Source organism: Meles meles, chromosome 1 (assembly GCF_922984935.1).
Source record: "Meles meles chromosome 1, mMelMel3.1 paternal haplotype, whole genome shotgun sequence".
Lineage (NCBI taxonomy): Eukaryota > Metazoa > Chordata > Mammalia > Carnivora > Mustelidae > Meles > Meles meles.
In genome coordinates, this window is record NC_060066.1 from 202,110,034 (window position 1) to 202,135,308 (window position 25,275).

The 25,275-nt window shown below is 38.4% G+C and overlaps 1 protein-coding gene across 21 annotated transcripts in view; it reads left to right on the forward strand.

Annotated features, from left to right (window-relative positions):
- Positions 1-25,275, forward strand: part of EIF4G3 (eukaryotic translation initiation factor 4 gamma 3) — a 362,972-nt gene that overhangs the window by 294,486 nt on the left and 43,211 nt on the right. For all 21 annotated transcript variants that reach the window (XM_046002289.1, XM_046002331.1, XM_046002445.1 and 18 more), the window contains 8 exons: positions 9,148-9,294; positions 9,732-9,968; positions 11,548-11,652; positions 13,446-13,578; positions 17,227-17,321; positions 19,756-19,849; positions 21,551-21,668; positions 24,196-24,416. In XM_046002289.1, coding sequence (XP_045858245.1) covers positions 9,148-9,294; positions 9,732-9,968; positions 11,548-11,652; positions 13,446-13,578; positions 17,227-17,321; positions 19,756-19,849; positions 21,551-21,668; positions 24,196-24,416 — 1,150 coding nt within the window. The remainder of the gene's footprint in view (positions 1-9,147; positions 9,295-9,731; positions 9,969-11,547; positions 11,653-13,445; positions 13,579-17,226; positions 17,322-19,755; positions 19,850-21,550; positions 21,669-24,195; positions 24,417-25,275) is intronic.

Here is a 25,275-nt window from a genome sequence, read left to right on the forward strand (position 1 = left end):
CTATTAAAATTTACAATCCTTGGTGTGCAGCAATTGATACCATAAATAAAAAGATAAAGCCACAGCATGGCAGAATCTATTTGGGATACATAAAAATTGATAAAATATTAAAATACAGATTTAAGGAGAAAAGTCAGTAAGAAAACAGCCCAATTAAATGGGCAGTTTATAGAAACAAAAATCTGTTAGCTGATTTAACATCTTTTTTTAAAATCTTTTTAACAAGATTTCAGTGTTATTCATGGTTAGGGAAATAACAAATAAACCGCAATTCTATAGAAGTCACACTTGTTAGAGTAGGGAAAAAAATGAAATCATTTTAATACAGTCACTTTGATGAGTAATTAAACAGTAAGGTTGAAGATGTTCATATACTATTCCTCAGGAATTTTATTTCTTGATATATACCCCACAGAAATTATCAGATGAATACAAGGAATCATTTTTAAGAATGTTTATTTTTTGTATTGGTTTTAATAGTGAATAATAGGAAACAAATGAAGTAAGCCTAAACAAGACAATAGGTATATCACAATTTATTTGGTCAGTGGATTTGAATAGTAATATATATAAAGCTGTTAAAATTAATGAAGTAATACTAAATGTGTTAGGGTTAATCAACCTCAAAAATAGTAGTGAATAACAGTATAACATCATATAATAATATTTATAATATGCAAAATAAAATTATTATTTATACTAAATATATATATAAAATAAAATTAGACTATTTGGAAATACTAAACATCAAATTCAAGGTAAGAGATAAAAAGTCTTTAGATTAAGGACAAGTATACAGGAGTAAGTATTAGAGCTTCTAGTTTGACAAGTTAGGTGATCCAGACCACCCATTCCATGGATAACAATTAGAAAAATTGGCTACAATAATCTTTAAAATCTTGAATGTATCAGAGAGCTAAAAGACAGTAAAGAATTACTAAGGTTAAGATCTTTGAAAAGGTAGAAATCCAAAGAAAAGTGACACATTTAGTAAAACTTCCCCCTAGAAGAGGCAACTAAAATGTCTTGAAAACTTGTTTTTCAAAAATTCATTGGACTAGGGGATAGAATTTGGGAACAGTGTTTACCAAAAAAGTGGTGGAAGAGGCTCTGGAGCTTGACTCATATTTTAGGTTGAGATCCCAAAGGATCTCATGCTTGAAACACAGACGAATCAGAAATTGACTTGCTCTCACAGGGACTGTGTGTAGCTCAACATCAGATAATCTCAATCCTTGAACTTGGATTGTAGTGATTTCTGAATATGTTAGTGCCTGCTAGGTGCCTGGAAGAAGCAAGCACAAATTCTTTTTAAAATATCATGTATTTTTTAAAAAACTGTCATATTAGTCTTCAGATTATTTCTGAACAATTTTTCAAATAAAATGACCAGCACATAGTTAGAAACAGTAAGTCACACAAGGGAAAAAGATCACCATGAATGGGAAACAGCAATAAACAAATTTCTCACAGGCACTCCAGATACTGGCTTTTATAAGGCACAGACATCAGATAACTGTATTATGTTCAAGGTAATAAAGATTAGCTGAAATTTTTAACAGAGAAAGAAAAAGTATCAAAAGAACGAAATAGAAATCCTAGAACATAATATATAATAAAATTCAGAACTTAATGGATTGGCTTAATAGCCAATTAGATACAGATGAAATAAAGAATTATGAAGTAGAAGATGTGTCTGCAGAATCCATAAGAAGCAGATAGACCAAAAAATAAAGATACAAAAGGGAGGGTAAATGATGAGGAAGATTCCATAAGGTCAAACTTTGCTTTAACTGGAGTCCCAAGAGGAGAGAGGAGGAAGTGGGAAGAAAGCGATGCTTGAAGAGAGTGGCTAAGAAATTTTTCGTAAGTACTAAGATGTTAAAACCATAGGTTGAAACAATTTCCTACAAATTCCAGTCATGAATAATAGTAAAAAAGTGAAAATGAAGGAAAATGTTTAGACTGGTAATATAGTAAAGGCTTACATTTAAAAAATAGAAAGAAACCAGGATGGGGAGGAGATATTAAAAAGAACAATAATTTGTTAGTAGATTTCTTAGGACCCAAATGTCACTGTGTACAAAAAAAAGATTGGTAAATTGAACTACATTAAAATTAGCATATTTTTCCTCAAAAGATGTCACTAAGGGAGTAAAAATGCAGATCGTGTATTAGGAAAAGATAATTGCAACACAAAATCCAATGAAGGGTCTATATCAGATTTTTTGTCAAGCTAAAAGAAATCGAGAATAACTCAGTGTTTTAAACAGACAATAAACTTACACCTATAATTCACCAAAGAGGTCATCCAAATGACCAACAAAATTATGACATTAACCAGCTAGGTATAAAACTTTACATTAACTCCAGACTGCTTAGCTTACCAGGATTTGACAAATATGTGAAACAAGAACTCAAGCATTGCTAGTGGGAATATAAAGTGGTGAGGGTCACTTTGGAGACAAGCTTAGCTGTAAAAGCTAAAGTTGGGGGTGCCTGGGTGGCTCAGTTAGATAAACATCTGAGTCTTGATCTCTGCTCAGGTCTTGATCTCAGGGTCATTAGTTTGGGCCCTGCACTGGGCTCCACACTGGTCATGGAACCTACTTAAAAAAAAAAGAGAAGGAAAGAAAGAAAAGAAGGCTGAAATTATTTTTTGCTGTAATAAGCATTTCCATTCTTAAGTGTGTACCCAACTGATAAACCTACATTTCTTACATACCAGGCAACATATGCAAAAACGTTGTACCCAACTGATAAACCTACATTTCTTACATACCAGGCAACATATGCAAAAATGTTGTAGCATTTTTTGTAACAGATGAATAAATAAAAATATTGTAAAAACAAGCAAACAAACAAAACCAACACCCCAAAACAGACTTTGAGCATAAAATAAACTCAAGTTGTTACTCTTCTGTTCATGCATTACCCACTTACAACATATGTCTGAGAGTCTGTGATGTTTCAGGAACCATTCTAGGCATTGGGAATTTATTTAGCAGTGGAAAAAACAAGACAAAAAAGCAGAAAAAGTACCTGCCCTTAGGAGTTTACATGCTCATGGGGTTCATGAGATGTGGACTTCGATTTGAATTATGATTAAACAAAAGACCAGCAGTTTGAAATTACCAACAATCCAACTAAAAATGTTATTTAACTTAACTCCAAATTTAGATACAGAACAACATTCTCTCTTGTCCAGTCTTCTCTGTTAGCCATTCAATTAGATTGTCATCCTCCTAAGAGAAGTACTGAATTCTAGTTAAATGCTTTGCATTTTATAAAGGGGGGCTTTGTTTGTACTTTTTATCTGCGTTGTGGCAGGCATGCATGCCTCATCTATAAAAAGAGGGACTAAAGGCAGATATTTGAGCATTCTGTGTCCTGTTATGCCATATCCAGAGGTTTCATTGTTGCCACTCCCCAAGTGCTTTAAGTGTAAACCATGCGAAGAATGGGAGGGTTGAGTACAGGAAGAGATGCTGAAAGAATGAAGGAGACACACTTAATCTCATCAGAAATAAAGCCTAGGGGGCACCTGGGCCGCTCAATGGGTTAAGCTTCTGCCTTCCGCTCAGGTCATGATCTCGGAGTCCTGGGATCCAGCCCTGCATTGGTGTTCTGCTCGGCAAGGAGCCTGCTTACCCCCACCACCCCACCGCCTCTCTGCTTACTTGTGATCTCTATCTGTCAAATAAATAAATAAAAGTAAAAAAAAAGAAAAAGAAAGCATAGAAGTGTAGGGGCGCCTGGGTGGCTAAGTCATTAAGCGCCTGCCTTTGGCTCAGGTCATGATCCTAGGGTCCTGAGATTGAGCCCCCCACCACATCGGGCTCCCTGCTTGGTGGGAAGCCTGCTTCTCCCCTCCCGTTCCCCTTGCTTGTGTTCCCTCTCTTGCTGTGTCTCTGTCAAAAAAATAAATCTTTAAAAAAAAGAAGAAGCAGCTTTGAAGTACAGACCAGGAAAGTTAGCTTTGGGCAAAAGCAAGTGGCTAGAGTCAACTGAAAGAGGAGGGATGTTCGACTCACCTGATGAAAGATGCAAAATGCTTTAAAGAAACATTGAGGAGAAATGACTTACCCTATCATAACTCCGTTTTGAATCTTGTGGGCATCTCTCAGAACTCCATACCGCTTCAGATGTGTCTAACCAGAGATACAGTTTAATTCATGTGTTTGTAGTACATTCAGAGTATGTGTGTTCATTCAGTTTTAATAGGTGATTTCGCTAAGGTCAGGACGTAACTACTGACAGAGAGTAGTATGTCACCGTGGAGTCAAGAGTGACAGTTGGACAACTGATTTATTCACTTCATGTGCTAGAGGTAGCTTGGAGGTGCCACTGCATCATACCGGTCATTCCAGATACTTTACCTCATACTGGAACATGCTTCAGGAGCAAAATGGCTCCTCGGCCATGGGTTCCCTCTAGCTCTGCTTATGTTCTGAGACAGCTTGGAACATCGGGAGCATGCTAAGCATGGCCAGGGCTGGTCCTTTCATAGTCTCGTCTCTTATTTGACTACCATAATTAACACGTAGCTGGCAACTCTTGCTCTTTTTAGGAATAAGAAGGATTTATCCTCAACACTAGCCAATATATCAGCAGTACAGGCCCTTTTGCTTAAAGGAAATTACTACCTAATGCTGACAACATTCATATCCAAGATTGCTGGGTGACTGATATGTGGACAGATCTCATCCCAATATGAGATGATACATGCTGTGATTAGTTTACGGTGTAATATGTTACACTGTTAGTTTACAGTTGTGTAAAAATGAAAAGCCAGGTTCTCTCCAGTGTATCTAGCTTACCGAACAGTCTTACTGAACTATAACCCCTGACTCCCTTACTTCCTGGGAAACTATCTCAGACAACCCATTTATTTTTTTTTAATATTTTATTTATTCATTTGACAGAGCCCGATGCGGGGCTCGATCCCAGGACCCTGAGATCATGACCTGAGCTGAAAGCAGAGGCTTAACCCACTGAGCCACCCAGGTGCCCCCAGACAACCTATTTAAAACATGTCTTAGTTTTGATTGTGGACTACTGCCTAAAGAAAATGAAAGTCCTCACTGTAGCACATCACCTTTTTTTTTGCTATTTTCCATGATCACACTTGCAAATATCTACCTTGTTCATTGTTACGGACTGTATGTTTTTGTCCCCCACCGCCAGTTCATATGTTGAAGCCGTAACCCTTCGTCTGCTGGCATCAATAAGTGGGGCCTTTGGAAGGTATTTAGGTTAGATGAGGTCCTAATGGTGTAGCCTCCGTGGTGAGATTAGTGCCTTTATAAGAGAAAGAGACTCAAGAGCTTCTTCTGACCACCACTTGAGGATATAGGAGAAAGCTGTAAGTCAGGAAAAGGGTGGCCACCAAGAACTCAATCTGCTGACACCTTAGTCTTAGACTGAAAGACTGGGAGAAATAAATGTCTGTTGTTTAAGCCACCATTTTATGGTAGTTAGTATAGCAGCCCTTGCAGACCAATACATCCACTCATCATGTCTCTTCTAACTAAACAATTTCATTGGGTCTCCTGAGCAGTCAATGTCCAGCAGACAATACAGGCTGATTTACTGATGTCATAACCCTGTTGAATTTATCATCTCAAGAACAAAAATATTACCATGCATCACCATTCTCAGTGGCCTATTTCCATATTTCCACTACCCTGTTCATCATCCCAAGAACATTAAAACCATGTTCCAAAACAAGTCCTCAGGAGGTTGTGTAGCTAGGCTTTCATTCATTTGAAGATATGTGTACTTGCAGATCTGTGGCCATTCTGGTGATTATTTAGTTTTAATATTTCCATTTGATTATATCTAAAAAGACTCTCTACAGTCATGTTTTTTATGACTTGTACATGGGAAATTCCCCTGATCATCATTTTGGTAGAGCAGGTATTCCTATTTCTTGCCATTTGTGGTTTTCTCCCTAATTGTTTAGTGAGCAGACTTGGCTTTATATGTTTTTTTTTTTTGACACCCATGTTATAATTTAGATTACTCTTTATTTTTAATCATAAACATGTCAGATGCAGCTCTAAGTATATAAATAGAGCTATATTAGCTTATTAAACTCTTGGCGATGTACCAGCCACTATCGTTTACATTATTTAACTAATCTCATGTAATTCTTCCAACATTCCTAAAAGACAGATGTTATCATTCCCATTTTAGAAAGAAAGGTTTGGTGAAACTGAGTAACTTGGCCGAAGTCAGCTGGCAGAGCAGGGATTAGTTTCTGTTTTATCAGCTATTTTAAGATTTTTTTTTAATTTTTTTTATTTTTTATTTATTTGACAGAGAGAGATCACAAGTAGATAGAGAGGCAGGCAGAGAGAGAGAGAGAGGGAAGCAGGCTCCCTGCTGAGCAGAGAGCCCGATGTGGGACTCGATCCCAGGACCCCGAGATCATGACCTGAGCCGAAGGCAGCGGCTTAACCCACTGAGCCACCCAGGCGCCCCTGTCAGCTATTTTATAATTCAGTCTATAGTCATTAGAATGTCTCCTTTTGCGGATGAGGAGACTAAAGCTCAATGTTCAGTGTTTCAAACATCCCATCCTTCTCTGTGACTTACAAAGTGCTTCCACTAAACCTATTTCATTGGATGCTCAAAGCGGCACTTTAGGTTAGACTTGGGTATTGTGTCTCCCTTGTTCTGGAGCATGAAATGGAAACTAGGGTTAAAAGAATTGCCTTTGTTTAAAAGTAAGTAAGGTTATCTTCCATTCCTTAATCCAACACTTTGAACATAGCCTTCCCTGTATAAAAAGTCTCAAAGGCATAGCTTTTTATATCCTTTGTGTAGGAAAAGCTCGCCCTTGTCTTGTGTCATTTCTGCTCGTTCTCTGTAAAGCAAAGTGTCATAAGTTGTATTTATTTAATCTTTTTGATTCATTTTAATTCTGGCCCCTCTCCTCATGAGAGCATGGCTTCGATTTTCATACTGTTGTCCAGTCTTTCCATTGCCTGCACATTACAATCCATAATACAAGAAACATCTCTTTAGGGCTGATAGATTGTGGCTCGGCAATTTTTATCTTACCGATTATGTCCATAGTATTAATGTAGATGATGCTGGTTAATATGCCAAAAAGCTAGATAGAACTTTTTGGCTGGTTTACTGTGTTCCTGTAAAGCACCAAATTGGAAGCAACTGCTGAGGTTCTTGTTCTGCTGATTTTTAAGAGCTTTAGTTTGTTTTGGAACCTAATATTTGTTGGTCTCTTCTATACCACCTTGCTCACGGATATGCTTTCTGGTTCTCTTTTGTGGTACGTTGTTTTATGTTCTGGGTCCTAAACAAAGTCTACTTTTGGCTTTTCCTTTGGAAAGCTCTTACTTTCATGTAGCATTTCTTTCTTGAAGACTGATTAAATGCTTGCCTTCCTTTGCGGTTGTGGAGTAGGCCTGACTATGCAATTATCTGTGGTCACTTGAATTTGTTTGGCTTGAATTTGGTGATAAGGACATGTTAGTTTTTTTATGCTACTAAAAAAAAAAAAAATTTGGTGATCTTAATCCTCTTCCTGAGTTAATATTTCCAGCTGAAAACAATGTGTAATGAAACATTTGCTCTCTTTGTTGATTAGAACTCGACTTGTTGGGGCACTTGGCTGGCTCAGTTGGTGAAATAAGCGACTCTTGATCTCAGGGTTGTGAGTTCAAGCCCCACGTTGGGTGTAGAAGTTACCTAAAAATAAAATGTTTAGGGACGCCTGGGTGGCCCAGTGGGTTGGGCCTCTGCCTTCGGCTCAGGTCATGATCTCAGGGTCCTGGGATCAAGCCCCGCATCGGGCTATCTGCTCAAGGGGAGCCTGATGCCCCCCCCGCCCCAACCTGCCTCTCTGCCTACTTGTGATATCTCTCTCTCTTTCTCTCTGTCAAATAAATAAAAATTAAAAATAAATAAATGAATGAATGAATAAATAAAATGTTTAAAAAAGCACTGGACTGTTAAATGGTCTTCCATGTGTCATAGAGCATCTGTTGGAGAGTGTGTTCATCAGTTCTAGCACAAATCCAGGACAGCATCATAGTCTTCAATTCTCAAGAAGTTTCTCTAGCCATTTGACCTTAATCAGCAACTGTCCAAGTTCATTCTGGTTGATAACATTAACTCTTTTGTGAGCGTAAATACTGTGCATTCTGTTTTTTTACGAAGTTCTCCCATTAAACTGAGGGCAGAGACCATGCATTTCAGAACTTTGAGAGCCATTTTGTGATTCCAGAAAAAAACATTTTGCTGTGTTACACAGTAGCTGTTCAGAATGGTGCTTAGGGAGGGTGCATTTCATTTTAGTCAATCAGTGCACCAGTCCACTTTCTTATAAGAACATCTCTGTGTTTGGTTACACATAACCTTGAAGATAAGAGCTATTGCTGTTACTAGAAAGCAGTTCTGAGACTCGAACAGAAACCCTGTAAGCATCTTGCCTCCAAGATGGTCTACCCCCTCCAGTCTGGGTCTTCCTGTGTATGAAAAAAATGTTTCACAGGTGGCCATTTTTTAGACTGAACTTTCAGAAAACTAGTATTTTCTTTGGGCACATAAGAAATAATCAGTAAACATAGTGCATTGATAGTCAAGGTAAGTACCAGCATGACATTGTTAATATTTCCCCAAGGACAGGATATCTCAGAAATCATCCAATTTGTCCTCCCACCCCTCTTCTGCTTTTTTCTAGAATAAGGATCCCCACCCACAACTGTTTTCCTAGGGCATGCTTTATGTCATTTCTATCTGTTCCTTTAAACCAGAGTACTTACAATGGTAGTAAAAAAACAAAGGTAAAACCCTGTAGAGTTACAAAAGTCTTAGATAAGGACAGAGCTGTAGTTGTCACAGTAAGACATGGATTTCAAAGTCAGCTAGAGGCACAACCAACCATAAAGATAGAGTACATTTATATGAAAGGAATGTATATCTTTTCTGTATAAAATTACAGACCTCTTACAACTAAAACATGAACTGCCTGAAACTAAATTGTGTACCTCTTGTAAAAGCTTACCTATAGTTTATTCAGCATTACCTGTAGTTAAGTAAAGACGATAGGTATTTTGAGAGAATCATCAAATGTTTTAAGTAATCTTGATGCTTTTGCATTTTCCTATATGGATGCAGCTGAAAGTACCCATGGCAGACAAACCTGGTAACACAGTGAATTTCCGGAAGCTGCTACTGAACCGCTGCCAGAAGGAGTTTGAAAAAGATAAAGCAGATGATGATGTCTTTGAGAAGAAGCAGAAAGAACTCGAGGCTGCCAGTGCTGTGAGTATTTGCACAGAAAGACAGTGTGCTTATGCTCTCTGTTAGCGAACAGCATTTTCACGAAGCTGGTTACATCTCCCTATTTCAGTAGATGACTGTGGCTTCTTTTTTCATGTGGAGACATTATATTGACGTTTAGAGGAATGCTTTATTCCTTTTAGTGCCATCTGTTAGAGCAGCTCAACCTCCTAAGACAGGAATTCAGAGCCCAGATTTCATAGGGGTCACTGAGTTCCAGAAATCTCCTGAAATGGATGCAAAGTTTTGGGTGTGATGTAGTTTTCTAAGGAGTAGGACTGCAGTTACTCTCAGACTCTCAAGACTATCCCTGACCTCCCACACAGCATAAGACCATGAGTCCAAGTGTATGTTCTTAGCATCTTGTGTGCAGTACAGTTGTCTTCATCAAGCTCCCATTGCTCTTCCTTATACAACAGCCAGAGGAGAGGACAAGGCTTCATGATGAACTAGAAGAAGCTAAGGACAAAGCCCGGCGGAGATCCATTGGTAACATCAAGTTTATTGGGGAACTCTTCAAACTCAAGATGCTGACAGAAGCCATCATGCATGACTGTGTGGTGAAGCTGCTGAAGAACCATGATGAGGAGTCCCTGGAATGCCTGTGCCGCCTGCTGACCACCATTGGCAGAGACCTGGACTTCGAGAAGGCAAAGGTAAGCACCCCAATCTCAGAAGCACCCAGAATGGCCTCTGTCAGTTGTGAAAAGAACTAGAACTATCAGCAGGAGTGTTCCATCTCACCCTGGCAGTCTAGTCTCCTTCTTTGCCTTGTTTTGCCCTTCTCATTGTCAAGTGTTTTGCCAATGAGCTCCTTACCACCTTTCCATCATGGTAAGAAGTGATGAAGCCAACTTGTGAATTGTTCAGATTACTGGTTCCTTTTCCTTTTTCTGCATGACCATCTCACAGGTGTTTTGTTTTGTTTTTTAAGATTTTTTCTTTCTTTATTCAACAGACAGAGATCACAAGTAGGCAGAGAGGCAGGCAGAGGGTGGGGGGGAGGGGAAGCAGGCTCCCCGCTGTGCGGAAAGCCCAGTGCATGGCTCGATCCCAGAACCCTGAGATCATGTCCTGAGCCAAAGGCAGAGGCTTTAACCCACTGAGCCACCTAGGCGCCCCTCACAGGTCATTTTTATGTATAGCAAATTATCCGCAGAAATAGAAGGAGAATAGCTACTGTGGGCCAGGACTGAGGGTGTTACAGAAGTGAAAACCTAGGAATTTTCTTAAGTTTATGCTCAAGTTAACCACAGGGCTATCTAACCATATAGAAGAGATTATATATAATTTAATATATTTAATTATTTATTTATAAATAACTATTTATATTATAAATAATGCATTGTTTATAACATAAATATATTATTTATTATAAATATAATATAAATATATATTTTTATATATAAATAATAAAATACTATAAATTATATTTAATTTAATAATAGAAGAAATTAACAATATTATGACTCAAACATAACATGGTGCTCTCCAAATAAGGGGGCAGGAAAATTAGAAATGCTTTGAAGAAATAGTACCAGAAATGTTTAATAACATCAGAATTAGCTGGGATTATGTTTGTGACAAAAGAATCCCAAATATAGTGGTTTATGCAAGATTAAAGTTTCTCACTCGAGTAAGTAAAGTTCAAGAGGTGAGAAATCTGAGGTTGGTTTGGTGGCTCAGGGGTGATAAACAGTTCAGTTCCTCCCGCTTAACATTCTGTCATCCCCAAAGTATAGCCCTTGTCCTTACATTCTCAGCAGAGAAAGTTGGAAAGAGGCAAAGGTCACGGCCACCTCTTTCTTTTTTTTTTTTTTTCCATTTTATTTATTTTTTCAGCGTAACAGTATTCATTCTTTTTGCACAACACCCAGTGCTCCATGCAAAACGTGCCCTCCCCATTACCCACCACCTGTTCCCCCAACCTCCCAGCCCTGACCCTTCAAAACCCTCAGGTTGTTTTTCAGAGTCCATAGTCGCGGCCACCTCTTTCTTAAGGAAGGTTCCAGGGGCTGTAGCATGACACTTCCATTTTTATTCTGTTTGCCTGTCATGTGATTACAAGCCCTTAGAATACATAACCTTTATTTTGGGCATCATATGCTCAGTTAAAAATTCTGCCTCATTATCTTTTGGCTATAAGTTGTATACCTGGCCCTTTTAAAAATTTTGTATGATAAAAGTACACTTGAGTTCCTCAGCCAAGAATACTGAATATGTTGTCCCTTGCAGCCACGTATGGACCAGTATTTTAATCAGATGGAGAAAATCGTGAAAGAAAGAAAAACCTCATCTAGGATTCGATTCATGCTTCAGGATGTGATAGACCTAAGGCTGGTAAGTAGAAAAACGTAAGGCAACTACTCCAGTCTTTTTTAAGGAGTCGGAATGGGGAGGATGTCCCAGTATGTGCATGTGTAAAAGCATAATGCTGCAGGAAGGACTTTCGGAACTGAAGTGACGCACTTCCATGACAGAGCTGTGTGAGAGAATGCAAGCACGTATACGTTCTCTCTGTGCTAATTATGAAACCACACTGTATTTCTCAAGTCAGCCATTCTGAATTCAAACTGTGTTCAATTAAATTTAGTTTTAGTGTGCTAATCAGGACTCCTCGTCTTCAAAATGGTTATATTTAACTTCCCTGAGCCTTACATATTTATTCTCTAAAACGGGGATGTTGCTTACCTTGCACATGTGTTATAAAGCTTCAGTGAGGTGCTTATGTAAAGTGCCCAGCCATAGGAAGTGTTGGTGTTTCTTCTCTGTTGTTTTTCCTGTAAATCCTCCTGTTCTGCTGCTGCTGCCGCTGCTTATTTCTCATAACATGTGCAGTGTTTACCACTCCCACCTCTTTTCTCTATTATTATTTACTGCAGCTGACCCTAAACTAGAGAAAGAGAATGCGGGTTCTAGCTCTTCCCTGCCCCATACCTAGACCACATAGCACTGGTCATGGTTCTTTATCTTGCTAAAGGTTAAATGTGACCTCACGATTCTTCTTATTACCAAAGCCACTACCAGGTGATCAGAATTTGTGGGCTGATTTGGACCTATTTGCCATCCTTGTGTCTAGGAAATGTAAATAAACCTAAAAACCTTCTTCACCTGTGCCCTCTTCAACTTGTGCTTCTATCAGGTGTTAGGGTTATGGTTGGGAAGGAAAGGGAGAAGTATAATTGTAATGAGACAAACTGTCTTGTCCTTAATAGGATAACCAAAGGGCAGAGAGGTGGCACTTTGTGCAGGATATGAGGACCATGATATGGAGGAAGAAAAATGCTAGTCATTCTTGATTTAGAGCCCCCATGGAATGCGATATAAATTAGGTACCAATAACCCAGATGAAGGCAAGGCCAAAGAACCCTGAGCTTTCTTGATTCCTCTTCTGGCTCCTCCTTACAAATATACAAGATCATTTATTTATTTTTAAAGATTGTGTATATTTATTTGACAGAGAGAGACAGCAAGAGAGGGAACACAGGCAGGGGGAGTGGGAGAGGAAGAAGCAGGCTTCCACTGAGCAGGGAGCCTGCTCGATGCGGGGTTCGATCTCAAGACCCTGGGAACATGACCAGAGCAAAGGCAGATGCTCAATGACTAAGCCACCCAGGTGTCCCACAAGATAATCTTTTAAAAATAGCTTTGGATCAGTCTTTCACTCTTTTTATTCATTAGCTATTGGAGTACTCAGCATATAATAGTTCAGGGTTGATGAGACAAATTTAATTTTTTTTTTTTTTTAAGATTTATTTATTTGAAAGAGAGAGAGCATGTGGGGATAAGGGGCAGAGGGAGAGGGAAAGAGAATCTCAAGCAGACTCCCTGCTGAACATAGAGACTGTTGTGGGGCTTGATCTTATAAACCTGAGATCATGACCGGAACCGAATCAAGAGTCTGTGCTGCTTAACCAACTGAGCCTCCCAGGTGCCCCAAGACTAATTCTTTGTCTCTAATCCTAAACTGCACATGATGCCGTCTGTAAGACAGATGAAAAAAGTACTGTAGTATAGATTTTACATATATTTTACACTTTTCCAGCAGTGAGAAGTATAAAATAGATTTTCAAAATTTTATTTTGTTCATTTTTTTGTTTTCTAGCTGATAATGTTGTTTTCTCCATTTATAGTGCAACTGGGTATCTCGAAGAGCAGATCAAGGACCTAAAACTATTGAACAGATTCACAAAGAGGCTAAAATAGAAGAACAAGAAGAGCAAAGGAAGGTCCAACAGCTCATGACCAAAGAGAAGAGAAGAACAGGTAAGGGGTGGAGCCCACTGGGGTGTTAGGAAAACTAGGGAGATGAATAACAGACATTTAAAAATTCTATATTTAGATGTGAAATGACATCAGAAAGAATAAACAAAATATAGAGTGGTAATTTGTAAGTGAAACAGTTTCACCTGGAGACTGGTTTTTGAGTAAAACCCAAGAATGCAGAACTCATCATGGTTTCTTTGACTACTTTAAAGTCATTAATCAACAAGACTTTATTATACTCGGAATTGGTGAGGGATATAAAAAGAAGTGGAAGATACAGTTTCTTTTCTCTGAAAGCTTACAGTTTATCTGAGAAGGCAAAGCTAATAAAGGGAACATTTGTCAAGTAGAAGATAATAAAATTATGAAATGCATTCTCAATTAAGATTGTTAAGATTCAAAAAAATAAACAAAGAAAGAAATACGGGGCTATGGGGAACAAATTATATGACACCACAAGGTAGCAATTAGCCAAAAGCAAAAAAGCAAAATGTAGAATATTCTATAAACAACCTAGTTTTTTTATTTTTTTTTTAAATTTTTTATGGCTTTTTTTTTTTTAAAGATTTTATTTACTTATTTGACAGACAGAGATCACAAATAGAGAAGCAAGGAGAGAGAGAGGAGGAAGCAGGTTCCCTGCCGAGCCGAGATCCCGATGCGGGGCTCGATCCCAGGACCCTGGGATCGTGACCCGAGCTGAAGGCAGAGGCTTTAACCCACTGAGCCACCCAGGCGCCCCAACAACCTAGTTTTTTTACAAAACAGTAATACCAATTAAAATACAACAAAAGCAAAAAACAGAAGGGAAACTGTAAATTAAAAAAATTTAAGAGGTTTGGCAACTGAATGCACTGTGCAGACCTTATCTGGACCATGATTTGAACAAACCAATTATAAAAACCTATCTTTGAAAGAACTGGAGAAATCTGGATATATAACTGTGTATATGCTATTACGGAATTGCTGTTAGTTTTTAAAGTTGGGATAACATCATGGTTATCTAAAAATGATATTGTTTTTGGTTACATATGTATACACATGGATAAAATTATGTAATTCTTGAAATGCTACAGAAAAAAGGACAATGGATATATATAAGGATATTTGCAAATGTTTTAAATTATTGCTGGGTGTTGAGCACATTGGGGTTCATACTATTTTCTTCTATGCCCGAAAATTTCCGTAATCAAATTAAAATAAAAATCTTCAAATTTCCTCCAAAAAAAAAAAAGATTGTTAAGACTCAGAGGAGAATAAGAAAGCAAGCTAGAACTATCTTTGTTTTAGGAATGCACCCTTGAACTGAGTCCTGGTGGATGCTAAATATTTGGAATGAAAGGAATAATTTTAGTCATGAAATTAAAATATATATTGTGAAGAGCCACAGACAAGCCTGATTGGAGCAAAATTTAAGTGTTGAGACTCAGTGGGAAAATGTTTGAAAGAATGGAGCCAGATTAAGAAATTTTGACTTTGTGCATGGGAGACATCAATGAGCCATCAAAAATTTTTAAACAAAGGAATGATGTCATGCTAGTGGTATATAAATAAAACAAGATCATTTTTACACGATGAATCAAAGGGCACACTGAATTCAGAAATGTTGCATTGCTGAAATCCCCGTAACAATAATTATAAAAGGAAGAAATGGGTGGGAAAATGTGAAAGGTGACATAGAAGGCATTCTACACTGGAGAAAATAGGAAGTTCATTGACTAAGTTTAAGAACATTGGAAGAGGAAACTTCTTCAGAAGGCAAATGATCACTCTTCTCATAAGCCTGTTTGTTTTGAGATGGCAAGAGTCATCCAAATAGCAGCTTTCATTTGTCCAGTGGGCTGTTACGTGAGCATGGTAGTTACTGGGTCATGTAAGTAATGGTTGAGAGCATAGGCTCTGAAGCCAGATTGTCTGGGTTTGAATTTCAGCTCTCCTACGTCGTAGCTGTATGACCTTGCACAAGTCACGTAATCTGTAAAATGGATCAAATGATGGTTGCTGGGGTTTGTGTGAGGATGAGGTGAGGGATAACATGTAAAGTGTTCAGCATAACAACCGGCACATAGTCAGTACTCAACGACCGTGAACTGTTCTTTATCACAGACAGTAGAGCTCAGAATGAAGTTACAAGAGATGAATCCTCCATGGAAGAAAGTGTTCTTTCCTCCATGGAAGAAAGTGTTCTTTCCTCCATGGAAGAAAGTGTTCTTTCCTCCATGGAAGAAAGTGTTCTTTTAAGTTTCATGGGACACCACACTCCCTCACCTTCCTCACCCTAGAACCTAACAGAGGGCCTTTCACGTAATGACTTATATTGAACTAGACTGAAAGCCCAGTCCATGGAAAGATGTCCACAGATGACTAAAGAAAAGTCTTGGAAAAATGACACATAAAGAACAACTGGAGAGGAAGAAGGACTAGGATATAAGAAAAAAAACAAGAAACAAGTTTGTTCATGATCAGCAATACCAGATAGCACAAAGAAAATCATGTATGTGAGGATCAGAAAAGCTTTTGAACAGAGAGTTTGATGGTTTACATTCAACAAATATTAAGTGCCCGTCACTTAACAGGAGAAACAAAATCCCTTCCTTCATGCAGCTTACACCATACTGGGGGACAGACAACAGATGCTCAAATAAAATATGTAATTTTATGAGGAAGTGTGAGTCGTGCCAGGCTTGGTGGGTAAAGGTACAGTTCTAAATAGGGTGATGGTGGTACCTGTTAAAATTGGAATTTGAGTGAAGACCTGAAGAAGTGTTGAGGGAATTAAGCCATGTAGGTATTTGGAGAAAGGTTTTTAGGCAAAGGGAATAATAAGTAAAAGGCCCTGAAGTAGCATTTTCAAGGAATGGCAAGGAGGCCAGAGTGGCCAAAGCAAAGAGCATAAGGAGAGAGTAGTGGAAGATAGGGTTTGAGATGGGGGAGGCTGGATTACTCAGAGCTTGTAGGCCATTTAGAAGTAATTTGGTTTTTTGTCTGAGTGAGATGGAGAGGTTAATAGGAGCGTTTTGACTGCAGCAGTGACAGGACCTGTCTTGCACTTAATTAGGGTCGTGCTGGCTGCCATGAAACAGACAGTGGAGGGTGGAAGCATTGGAGCTAGTGAAGATGTTTTTGTGCTTTAAGTGTTGCTGGTGAAAACCAGAATGGTAGTGTTGGTGGTAGTAATAAGACGGAGCTAGATGCTGAATGTATTGTAAAGGGTAAATTGACAAGATTTGGTGCCATGTGAGAGAAAGAAATAGGACCAGGGTTTCTGCCTGAGCAGCTGATGGGTTGGAGAAGCAGGTTTTGGGGGAATGAGCCAAATGTACTGTGTCATTTGGCACTATTAAGTGAAGTAAACTTTGTAATAAATACTTTCCATCTGATGTATCCTGAAGTTCTAATCATGCACTGTAAACACTAGATTTGGCCCTTGTATCAGTTAGTTTCTTCTAGGCCGGCTCTCCTGGTATTTCTACCTGATATTTTCATGTCGTCCTAGATGTTAAAGAGACAGTCAGCAATGCTTTAATAATCTCTTTGGTCCTTTTCCTTGATTTTCGTTGGAGCTGCTGAGTTAAAAATACTGCTCATCCTGTCGCTGTCAAACTGACTTGAGGTAGATGAGAGACGTACACTCTGTTCTCCCTGCAGGTGTCCAGAGAGTGGATGAAGGGGGATGGAACACTGTACAAGGGGCCAAGAATAGTCGGGTATTAGACCCCTCAAAATTCCTTAAAATCACTAAGGTGAGTGTGACATTTAAAACACAACTTATGACAGCCTGAGAATGTGACTCTCAAAATTATTTATTGCTCATATAAAATAGCCATATTGCCATTAGATTTTATAGGTGAGTATTTTTCTTTTTTTAATGCAGATGCTTTTCTACAAGTCAGTATTGATCCATATATTCTGACTACTCATTCCTGCTGTTCCTCCCATTTCTTAGAGAGTTTGCTAAAGGGGAAGTGATGAGTTTATGATGATAAAGTTATGAGATGCTTACTATAGGAGAGATAATAATAAAGATACTTCAGTAGCTATAAGTTATAAGCTTTATACAATGTATCCTTAGCTCTGGGGAAGAAACACCTACCTGTTTAAGCCTAACTTCAGTTAATGGTTTGCCATATCCAAGGCCTGAAAGAAATCACAGAAGACTACTACCAGAAATCATTCTGTGATGAAGATGTAATATGTTCTTCCTTCCTCTCTTGAGAATCCGTGGGCGGTAAGAGGAAAGAGGTTTCTCTTAGCAGATGTTTTCAGCAGTAGAAGTTGATCACTGTAAGTCAGGTGAAGAACCTTGGAGAACATAAAGCAAGTAGAAGTAAAGCTCCTAAAGCCCAATGGGTTTTATAAATCATGTGCAAGTCTGGTTTGATCCTTCCTATGTCATATACTTTGCATAGTTCTGAAAATTGGCAGCCTACCAGTAGGATACTAATAGCAATCTAAAAGCTATTGTGGAATCACCAAATGAAAGAGAACTGACAGAAAGAAAGAGTTTGAGAAAATTGGAAGAAGATGGACTATGTCATTTTCATCTTCATGTCAAAGTATTGCTTCAGGATAGAACATTCCATCTCTAGATTGCCCTTGATTTTAATTAGGAAAGATCCTATTCTTTAAGATTCTGGTACATTCTTCTAATTACCTATGTCTCAGTGCAGGGATTCCATTGCTGAATACAGCTTGATTCCCATCCACTTCTGTTTCTAGTAAGAGACTGTTTTATTTTAACAAAAATCTTATGTTAAAAAGAGATTCCCTCCAATATCAACCCCAACATCTTCGAAAATTACATCAGTTCTTACTAATAGTATTTGTGTTTTTACATATTGTGTCCATGCATGGATGCTATAAAAGTGAATAGTGTTGGTATTAAAACTACAACATTATTAATATTGTGCAAATTTGTAAATTCTTTAAAAATTTTGTGTATATTCTGATAGTTACAGTGTAGGTACTCTACTTAAATACCCTAGAAAAAGTTGAAAACCATTAAACAAAGGCATTGTTAGCTGGGAGAGATTCATGTGAAAGCATGTGGTAGAGCAAGGCAGCACTATGAGAATTTATGAACACTTTCATTGCAAAGAGCTACATTGCAGCTTTCTGTGTTATGTGTTTTCTATTTAATATTGCATTCTAATTCCATTCATTTGTGCTGAAGTTGTGTTTGGGGGATTAAATCACCTCAAAGAGGCATTTTAACTTCCTGTCTAATTTCCTATATTCACTTTTTTTCCTATTGCCTTTTATTGAATACTGTGATTCCAATTCTCCATCCTTGGCTCCCACATATTAGGCTTTGCTGGAATATGAAATCTTTGTGCCATCTGACTTGTTTTCTGACAGTAATGTGAAGAGATTAATCCGTTAATTTTGTGGTATACAAAATTTATATATTCACTGGGCATTACTAGACAGGAGGAATTACTAGAAACTGCTTAGATTTAGTCAAATCGTGTACCAACTTAGAGGACCTGAATGCATTCTGCAGACCAGTGGTTCCAAACTGTTTTGTGGACACCGGATTCCAAGAAAGTAGTTCAGGGTCCACCAGAATCCCATGTGAATGTGAACAGCTCCAGTTTATATTTCTTAAATTGTTACTTCAACAAGTATTCTTTTTTTTTTTATTAAAGATTTTATTTATTTGTTTGACAGAGAGAAATTACAAGTAGGCAGAGAGGTAGGTGGGGGGCGGGGAAGGGGGGGAGGAGAAACAGGCTCCCCGCTGAGCAGAGAGCCCGATTCGGGGCTCAATCCCAGGACCCTGAGACCATGACTTGAGCCGAAGGCAGAGGCTTTAACCCACTGAGCCACCCACGCGCCCCCCAAGGACTATTCTTTTTGCCAAAGTTGGTTTTCACTGCACTGAAGGGGGAAAGAAGATAAACCATTCTAGGGGCACCTGGGTGGCTCAGTCGGTTGAGCAGCTGACTCCTGAATTCGACTCAGGTCATGATCTCAGGGTTGTGAGATCGAACCCAGCTTTGGACTCTGTGCTCAGCAAGGAGTCTACTTGAGATTCTCTCTTTCCCTCTCTCTCTTCCCCTCCGTTCCACTCGCATGCATGCTCACTATCTCTCTGTAATAAATAAATCTTTATAGGAAAAGAAAAATCATTCTGGAATGTTTCCTATAATTGGTTTGTGGTCACTTATGTTACAGCCCACAATTGATGAGAAAATTCAGCTGGTACCTAAAGCACAGCTGGGCAGTTGGGGAAAGGGCAGCAGTGGTGGAGCAAAGGCAAGTGAGACTGGTAAGTAAGCAGTGTCCCTTCTTGGGAACCTGAATGTGGTTTGTCAATATTCAGCTTATAGCACACTCCCACAATCATTTAATAATGGTTTTAGGAAAAGATCTATAGATGAAGGGTGCCCAAACTTACTGGTGTCCCTCTCACTATGGATCCTTAGGTATTTTAAATATTTACAATTTTTTTAGTTCAGTTAGACTATTTAAGATTTTAATTTCTTAGGTTCCTTTGTTAAAGTCGATGTTCACTAATTCAGTATAACTAAAGAAATTACTAATACCCCAAAGGAAAAAGAAAACTCATTTTGCTAAGAATTGTAAAAGAATTGGAGTGAAATATTTTTCAAAAATTTTAAACAAAAGTCACATTTTGAGAGATTTGACCTTAGACCTCAAATGTTAGATCATGACAAACATCTTTTTAAAGCTAAGAAAGTCCGATGGAAAGTAAAAAACTTGATTGTTAGCCTCCTTTCCGTATTTCCCTTCTATTAAGGAATTTTGACTTTTGATTATTTAAATTTTTAAAAATTGTGTTATTGGGAAGCCTGGGTGTGTCAGTCAGTTAAGTGCCTGCCTTGAGCTTAGGTCATGATCCCAGGATCTGGGATTAAGTCCTGCATTGGGCTCCGCTTTTCCCTCTGCCTGCTGCTCCCTCCACTTGTGTTCTCACTCTTTCTACAAATAAAACTTGTAGGAGTTTTTTTTTATTATTTTTTAATTTAATTTTATTTATTTATTTATTTATTTATTTTTAATTTTATTTATTTGAGGTAGAGAGAGTACACAAGCAGGGGAGAGGTGCAGAGGGAGGAGAAGCAGACTTCCCGCTGAGCAGAGAGCTGGATGTAAAACTTGATCCCAGCACCCTGGGATCACGACCTGAGCCAAAAGCAGACAGTTAACCAACTGAGCCACGCAAGCACCCCTAAAAAAAAAGTTTTTACAATAAATTGTGTTATTCACTTAAGCCCACATGCAAATTTTACATAATATAAATACATAGGATTTGTATTAGCTTTTCAGTATTTTGTTTTGTTTTTGCTTGTTCCCCTCCTTCCCTGTCTACCACTCCCACCCCCTTGCCTACCTAGGATAATTTAATTATGTTTTTAAAGTAGCAAGTGGTTGTAATGAACAAAGATTTCTAAGTTTTGGGGGTTTTTTTGTGACTAGTTCCTTTTTTTTTATTATTTAATTAACAAGTAGTGCATTATTAGTTTCAGAGGTAGAGTTTAGTGATTCATCAGTTGCATGTAACAACCAGTGCTCATTATATCAAATGGCCTCCTTAATGCCTATCACCCAATTACCCCATTCCTCACACAGATAAAATCCTTCTAACATTATGCTTCTAAGTATGGTCTATGGACCAGGAGATTGACATCACCTTGTTAGGCTTGTTAGAAATACCCAGTCTTCCAACAATCCACCATCATCCCAAGGGAGGCAGATGACTTGGAAGCTGCATTTGAGGGGCTCCTGGGTTACTCAATGGGTTAAGCTTCTGCCTTTGGCTCAGGTCATGATCCTGAGGTCCTGTTCAGCGGAGAGTCTGCTAATCCCTCTCCCTCTCTGCTCCCCCCCACCACTCATGCTCTCTCTCAAATAAATAAATAAAATCTTAAAAAAAAAAATTAAAAGCAGCTGCATTTTAGTCATGTAATTTGTATTTTTTTTTCTCCTCAATCTTCAACACCTATAGATGCCTTACGGTCCAGTGCTTCCAGTTTAAACAGATTCTCTGCTTTGCAACCTCCAGCACCTTCAGGGTCTACATCATCTACGCCTTTAGAGTTTGATTCCCGACGGACCTTAACCAGGTAAGAAACCTACTCCTTGTTAACTCAGGACTGACCTACTTGTCGATGTCTGTTCTCTCTCTATCATTCTCTCTCTCTTTCACACACACACACACACACACACACAGATGCCCACAGAGACTATGATAATCGTCTTTATGGCATGGATGCCTTTTATCCCTAAGGTTGATTTTCTTTTTCTTTTCCTCCTTTGATCCTCACATTTTGTAATTTCCAAGATAAGAACATAATTGAGTGGTAGATTTGGGATGAGGTGGAAAAGAAGAGCAGGTTACCTGGAAAATTTCTAATAACTTGTTTCTTAAGAGACCAGACCCACCCAAATAGCCCTGGAGGCCGGTGCCGGGCTTGCTCAACTAAAGCTTCAGTATGCTCTAGATTAGACTCACACTTCAAAGCACATGAATTAAAGGGCATAATAGCCTATCCGTATATTTTTCTGTCACACTGGTCTTCCAGTTACATTTGAGGCTCTCCTTTGTTTCTCACTATTCTCTGTATTGTACTGTCTTTTATTTTCATTTTGTAGGGTTGATACAGTGAAGTGTTCTTTTAGTTGGTTTGCAAAGAATGAATAAAGACCTGTAGAATAATGACAGAAACAACATTTTTTATTTTTTTAAATTTTAAGTTTTATTTATTCAAGTAATCTCTTGTGTCTAACATGGAGCTCAAACTTACAACCCTAAGATCAAGAGTCACACAATCTACCAACTGAGCCAGCCAGACTCCCCTCAAAAATTTTGATTTAAGGGGTACCTGGGTGGCTCAGTGGGTTAGGCCTCTGCCTTCAGCTCAGGTCATGATCTCAGAGTCCTGGGATCAAGTCCCGAATCGGGCTCTCTGCTCAGCAGGGAGCCTGCTTCCTCCTCTCTCTCTCTCTCTCTCTATCTCTGCCTGCCTCTCTGCCTACTTGTGATCTCTCTCTCTGTGTCAAATAAATAAATAAATAAAATCTTTAAAAAAAATTTTTTTTGATTTAAGCGCTTTTAGTGCTGAAGTTGCTTTAAGCTCTGAAACTTTCTTTTTTATTATTGTAATCAGTTTGACCAGGTAGACTTTTTTTTTTTTTTTCCATTTTATTTATTTTTTCAGCGTAACAGTATTCATTCTTTTTGCACAACACCCAGTGCTCCATGCAAAACGTGCCCTCCCCATTACCCACCACCTGTTCCCTCAACCTCCCACCCCTGACCCTTCAAAACCCTCAGGTTGTTTTTCAGAGTCCATAGTCTCTTATGGTTCGCCTCCCCTTCCAAATTTTTTTTTTTTTAATAAACATATAATGTATTTTTATCCCCAGGGGTACAGGTCTGTGAATCGCCAGGTTTACACACTTCACAGCACTCACGATAGCACATACCCTCCCCAATGTCCATAGCCCCCTCCCCCTCTCCCAATCCCACCTCCCCCCAGCAACCCCCAGTTTGTTTTGTGAGATTAAGAGTCATTTATGGTTTGTCTCCCTCCCAATCCCATCTTGTTTCATTTATTCTTCACCAGGTAGACTTTCTAAACAATGTTATGTTTCCTTGGCCTCTGCAACAAAATATATTTAGCCTAATTCAGATTTTAATGATGGCTCAGATTGCCATGAAGCATCATTTGTGCTCTTGAGGTATTTGTGGCTCTTTGCCCTGCCATAAATTTCCCCTGATGGTTCTGCATTTTGAGTACTTGTTTGTGTGTGTTCTTTCAGAGTTTAGATCATTGTGTGCCTCTAGTCATTTCTCTTCTCTTCCTTTTAATTGGCTGCTCCTGATCTGTTATGGGCCAAGAAACTATTTGTCCAGCTGATTAGAATTGTCTAAATAGGGAGTTTAGTGATTAAATAGGGAGATTTTGGAAGATTCTCTCAATAAAATGTGTGACTTTGGCCTTTCAAAATCTGCTTCTGGGGTGCATGGATGGCACAGTCAGTTAAGTGTCCGACTCTCGATTTTGGCTCAGATTGTGATCTTAGGGTCGTGGGATCAAGCCCCAGATTAGGCTCAGTACTTGGAATCTGCTTGGGACTCTCCCTCTGCTGCTCCTCCCTCCCTGCACTCTTAGACTAGCATGCTTTTTCTCTAAAATAAATCTTTTTTTAAAAAAACTACTTCTACTTCATTGTCAAAATATTTTACTTCTATTTGAAGTTTCTGAATAAATTCGGTAATTTGTAAGGTAGTGATACCATGTTTATTTGGTATTCTGTCTCTCAGTTTTTTAGCTCATACATTCATCACTATCTTTATTTTTAAAAATTTTTAAAAACTAAAAGAGATGCCATTGGCATTTTAAATTTTTAAGTAGTATCCCTTTTAACATATGAAAAAAGTAAAAGCATGCTTAACATTGTCTTGAAAGCACTGATTCCACTTGTTTATATAAATACAGTTTGAAGTATAATTGGTGCCTCACATCTTTAAAGTCACGTGTGAAAAATTACTCTGCATACTTTTAGAAAATCTAAGTGTTATTTTATAATTTGAATATTTGGGGAAGGGGTGGTCTTTCTTCTGAAAAGTATATTTTGTCTTTTAAGTCGTGGAAGCATGGGCAGAGAGAAGAATGACAAGCCCCTTCCATCTGCAGCAGCTCGTCCCAATACTTTCATGAGGGGTGGCAGCAGCAAAGACCTGTTGGACAATCAGTCTCAGGAAGAGCAACGCAGAGAGATGCTCGAGACCGTGAAACAACTTACGGGAGGCATGGATGTGGAAAGGAGCAGTTCTGAGGCTGACCGAAACAAGGCCCGTGAGTCAGGTGAGAGACTTGATACATACAGAATGGAGATTTGGGCCTTAAATGTGGAAAAAAAAAATGCAGAGGAGACCGTGTGCCTCTGTAGATTTCAGAATCAATGTGTGATAATAACACAGTGGTGTCTTCAAAGGTAAAGGGCATCTAAGTAGTCCTGTAACATCGTTCTCATTTTTCAGGTTATCCCTTTGTTCAACAATTTGTAAATTTTCTGCTTTCTCTAGTAAATGTGATGGTGACGAGGGCCACTTGCTGTATTAAGCAATCTGAATTTCTTACAAGTTCTCAAAATAACAACTCACTATGCAAAAAATAAATAAATAACAACTCACTGTGCATCAGAGTGCATATATGCTTTGTAGGGCCCTCAAGTGTATGAAAGTTCTCAGATTATTGTGCCACTGCAAGGCAAACCTAAGAGGGAATATCAGATCATCTTTTGTTACCTCAGTCTTGGTAACTTCTGTGGTTTTTGTATATCTTTAGCATGTGTATGATTAGAGGACCAACTCCAGTAATGCTCTAAAAATTACTATCATGAATGTAACCTATCTGTGTTTCTGTTTCCTCATCTGTTACATGGGGATAGTAAATGTACCTCCCCCATAGAATTATGGTGAAGATTAAATGAGAAGTTAAAGCAGGTAAATACTTAGAACATTATCTGATAAATAACAGATTTTTCAAAAGGTACTAGATGTCATGATGATGACGATGATGATGGCAACAGTGAAAAATAGTTTCAATGTAATTTTCAGCATTCTTAAAATCTTAATTTTGAAGTAGTACTGGTTGTTTATAACATTTTTATAGTTTTCCAATTTGTTTCAGTATTTAAATTATGTTTCCTAACTATAATCTC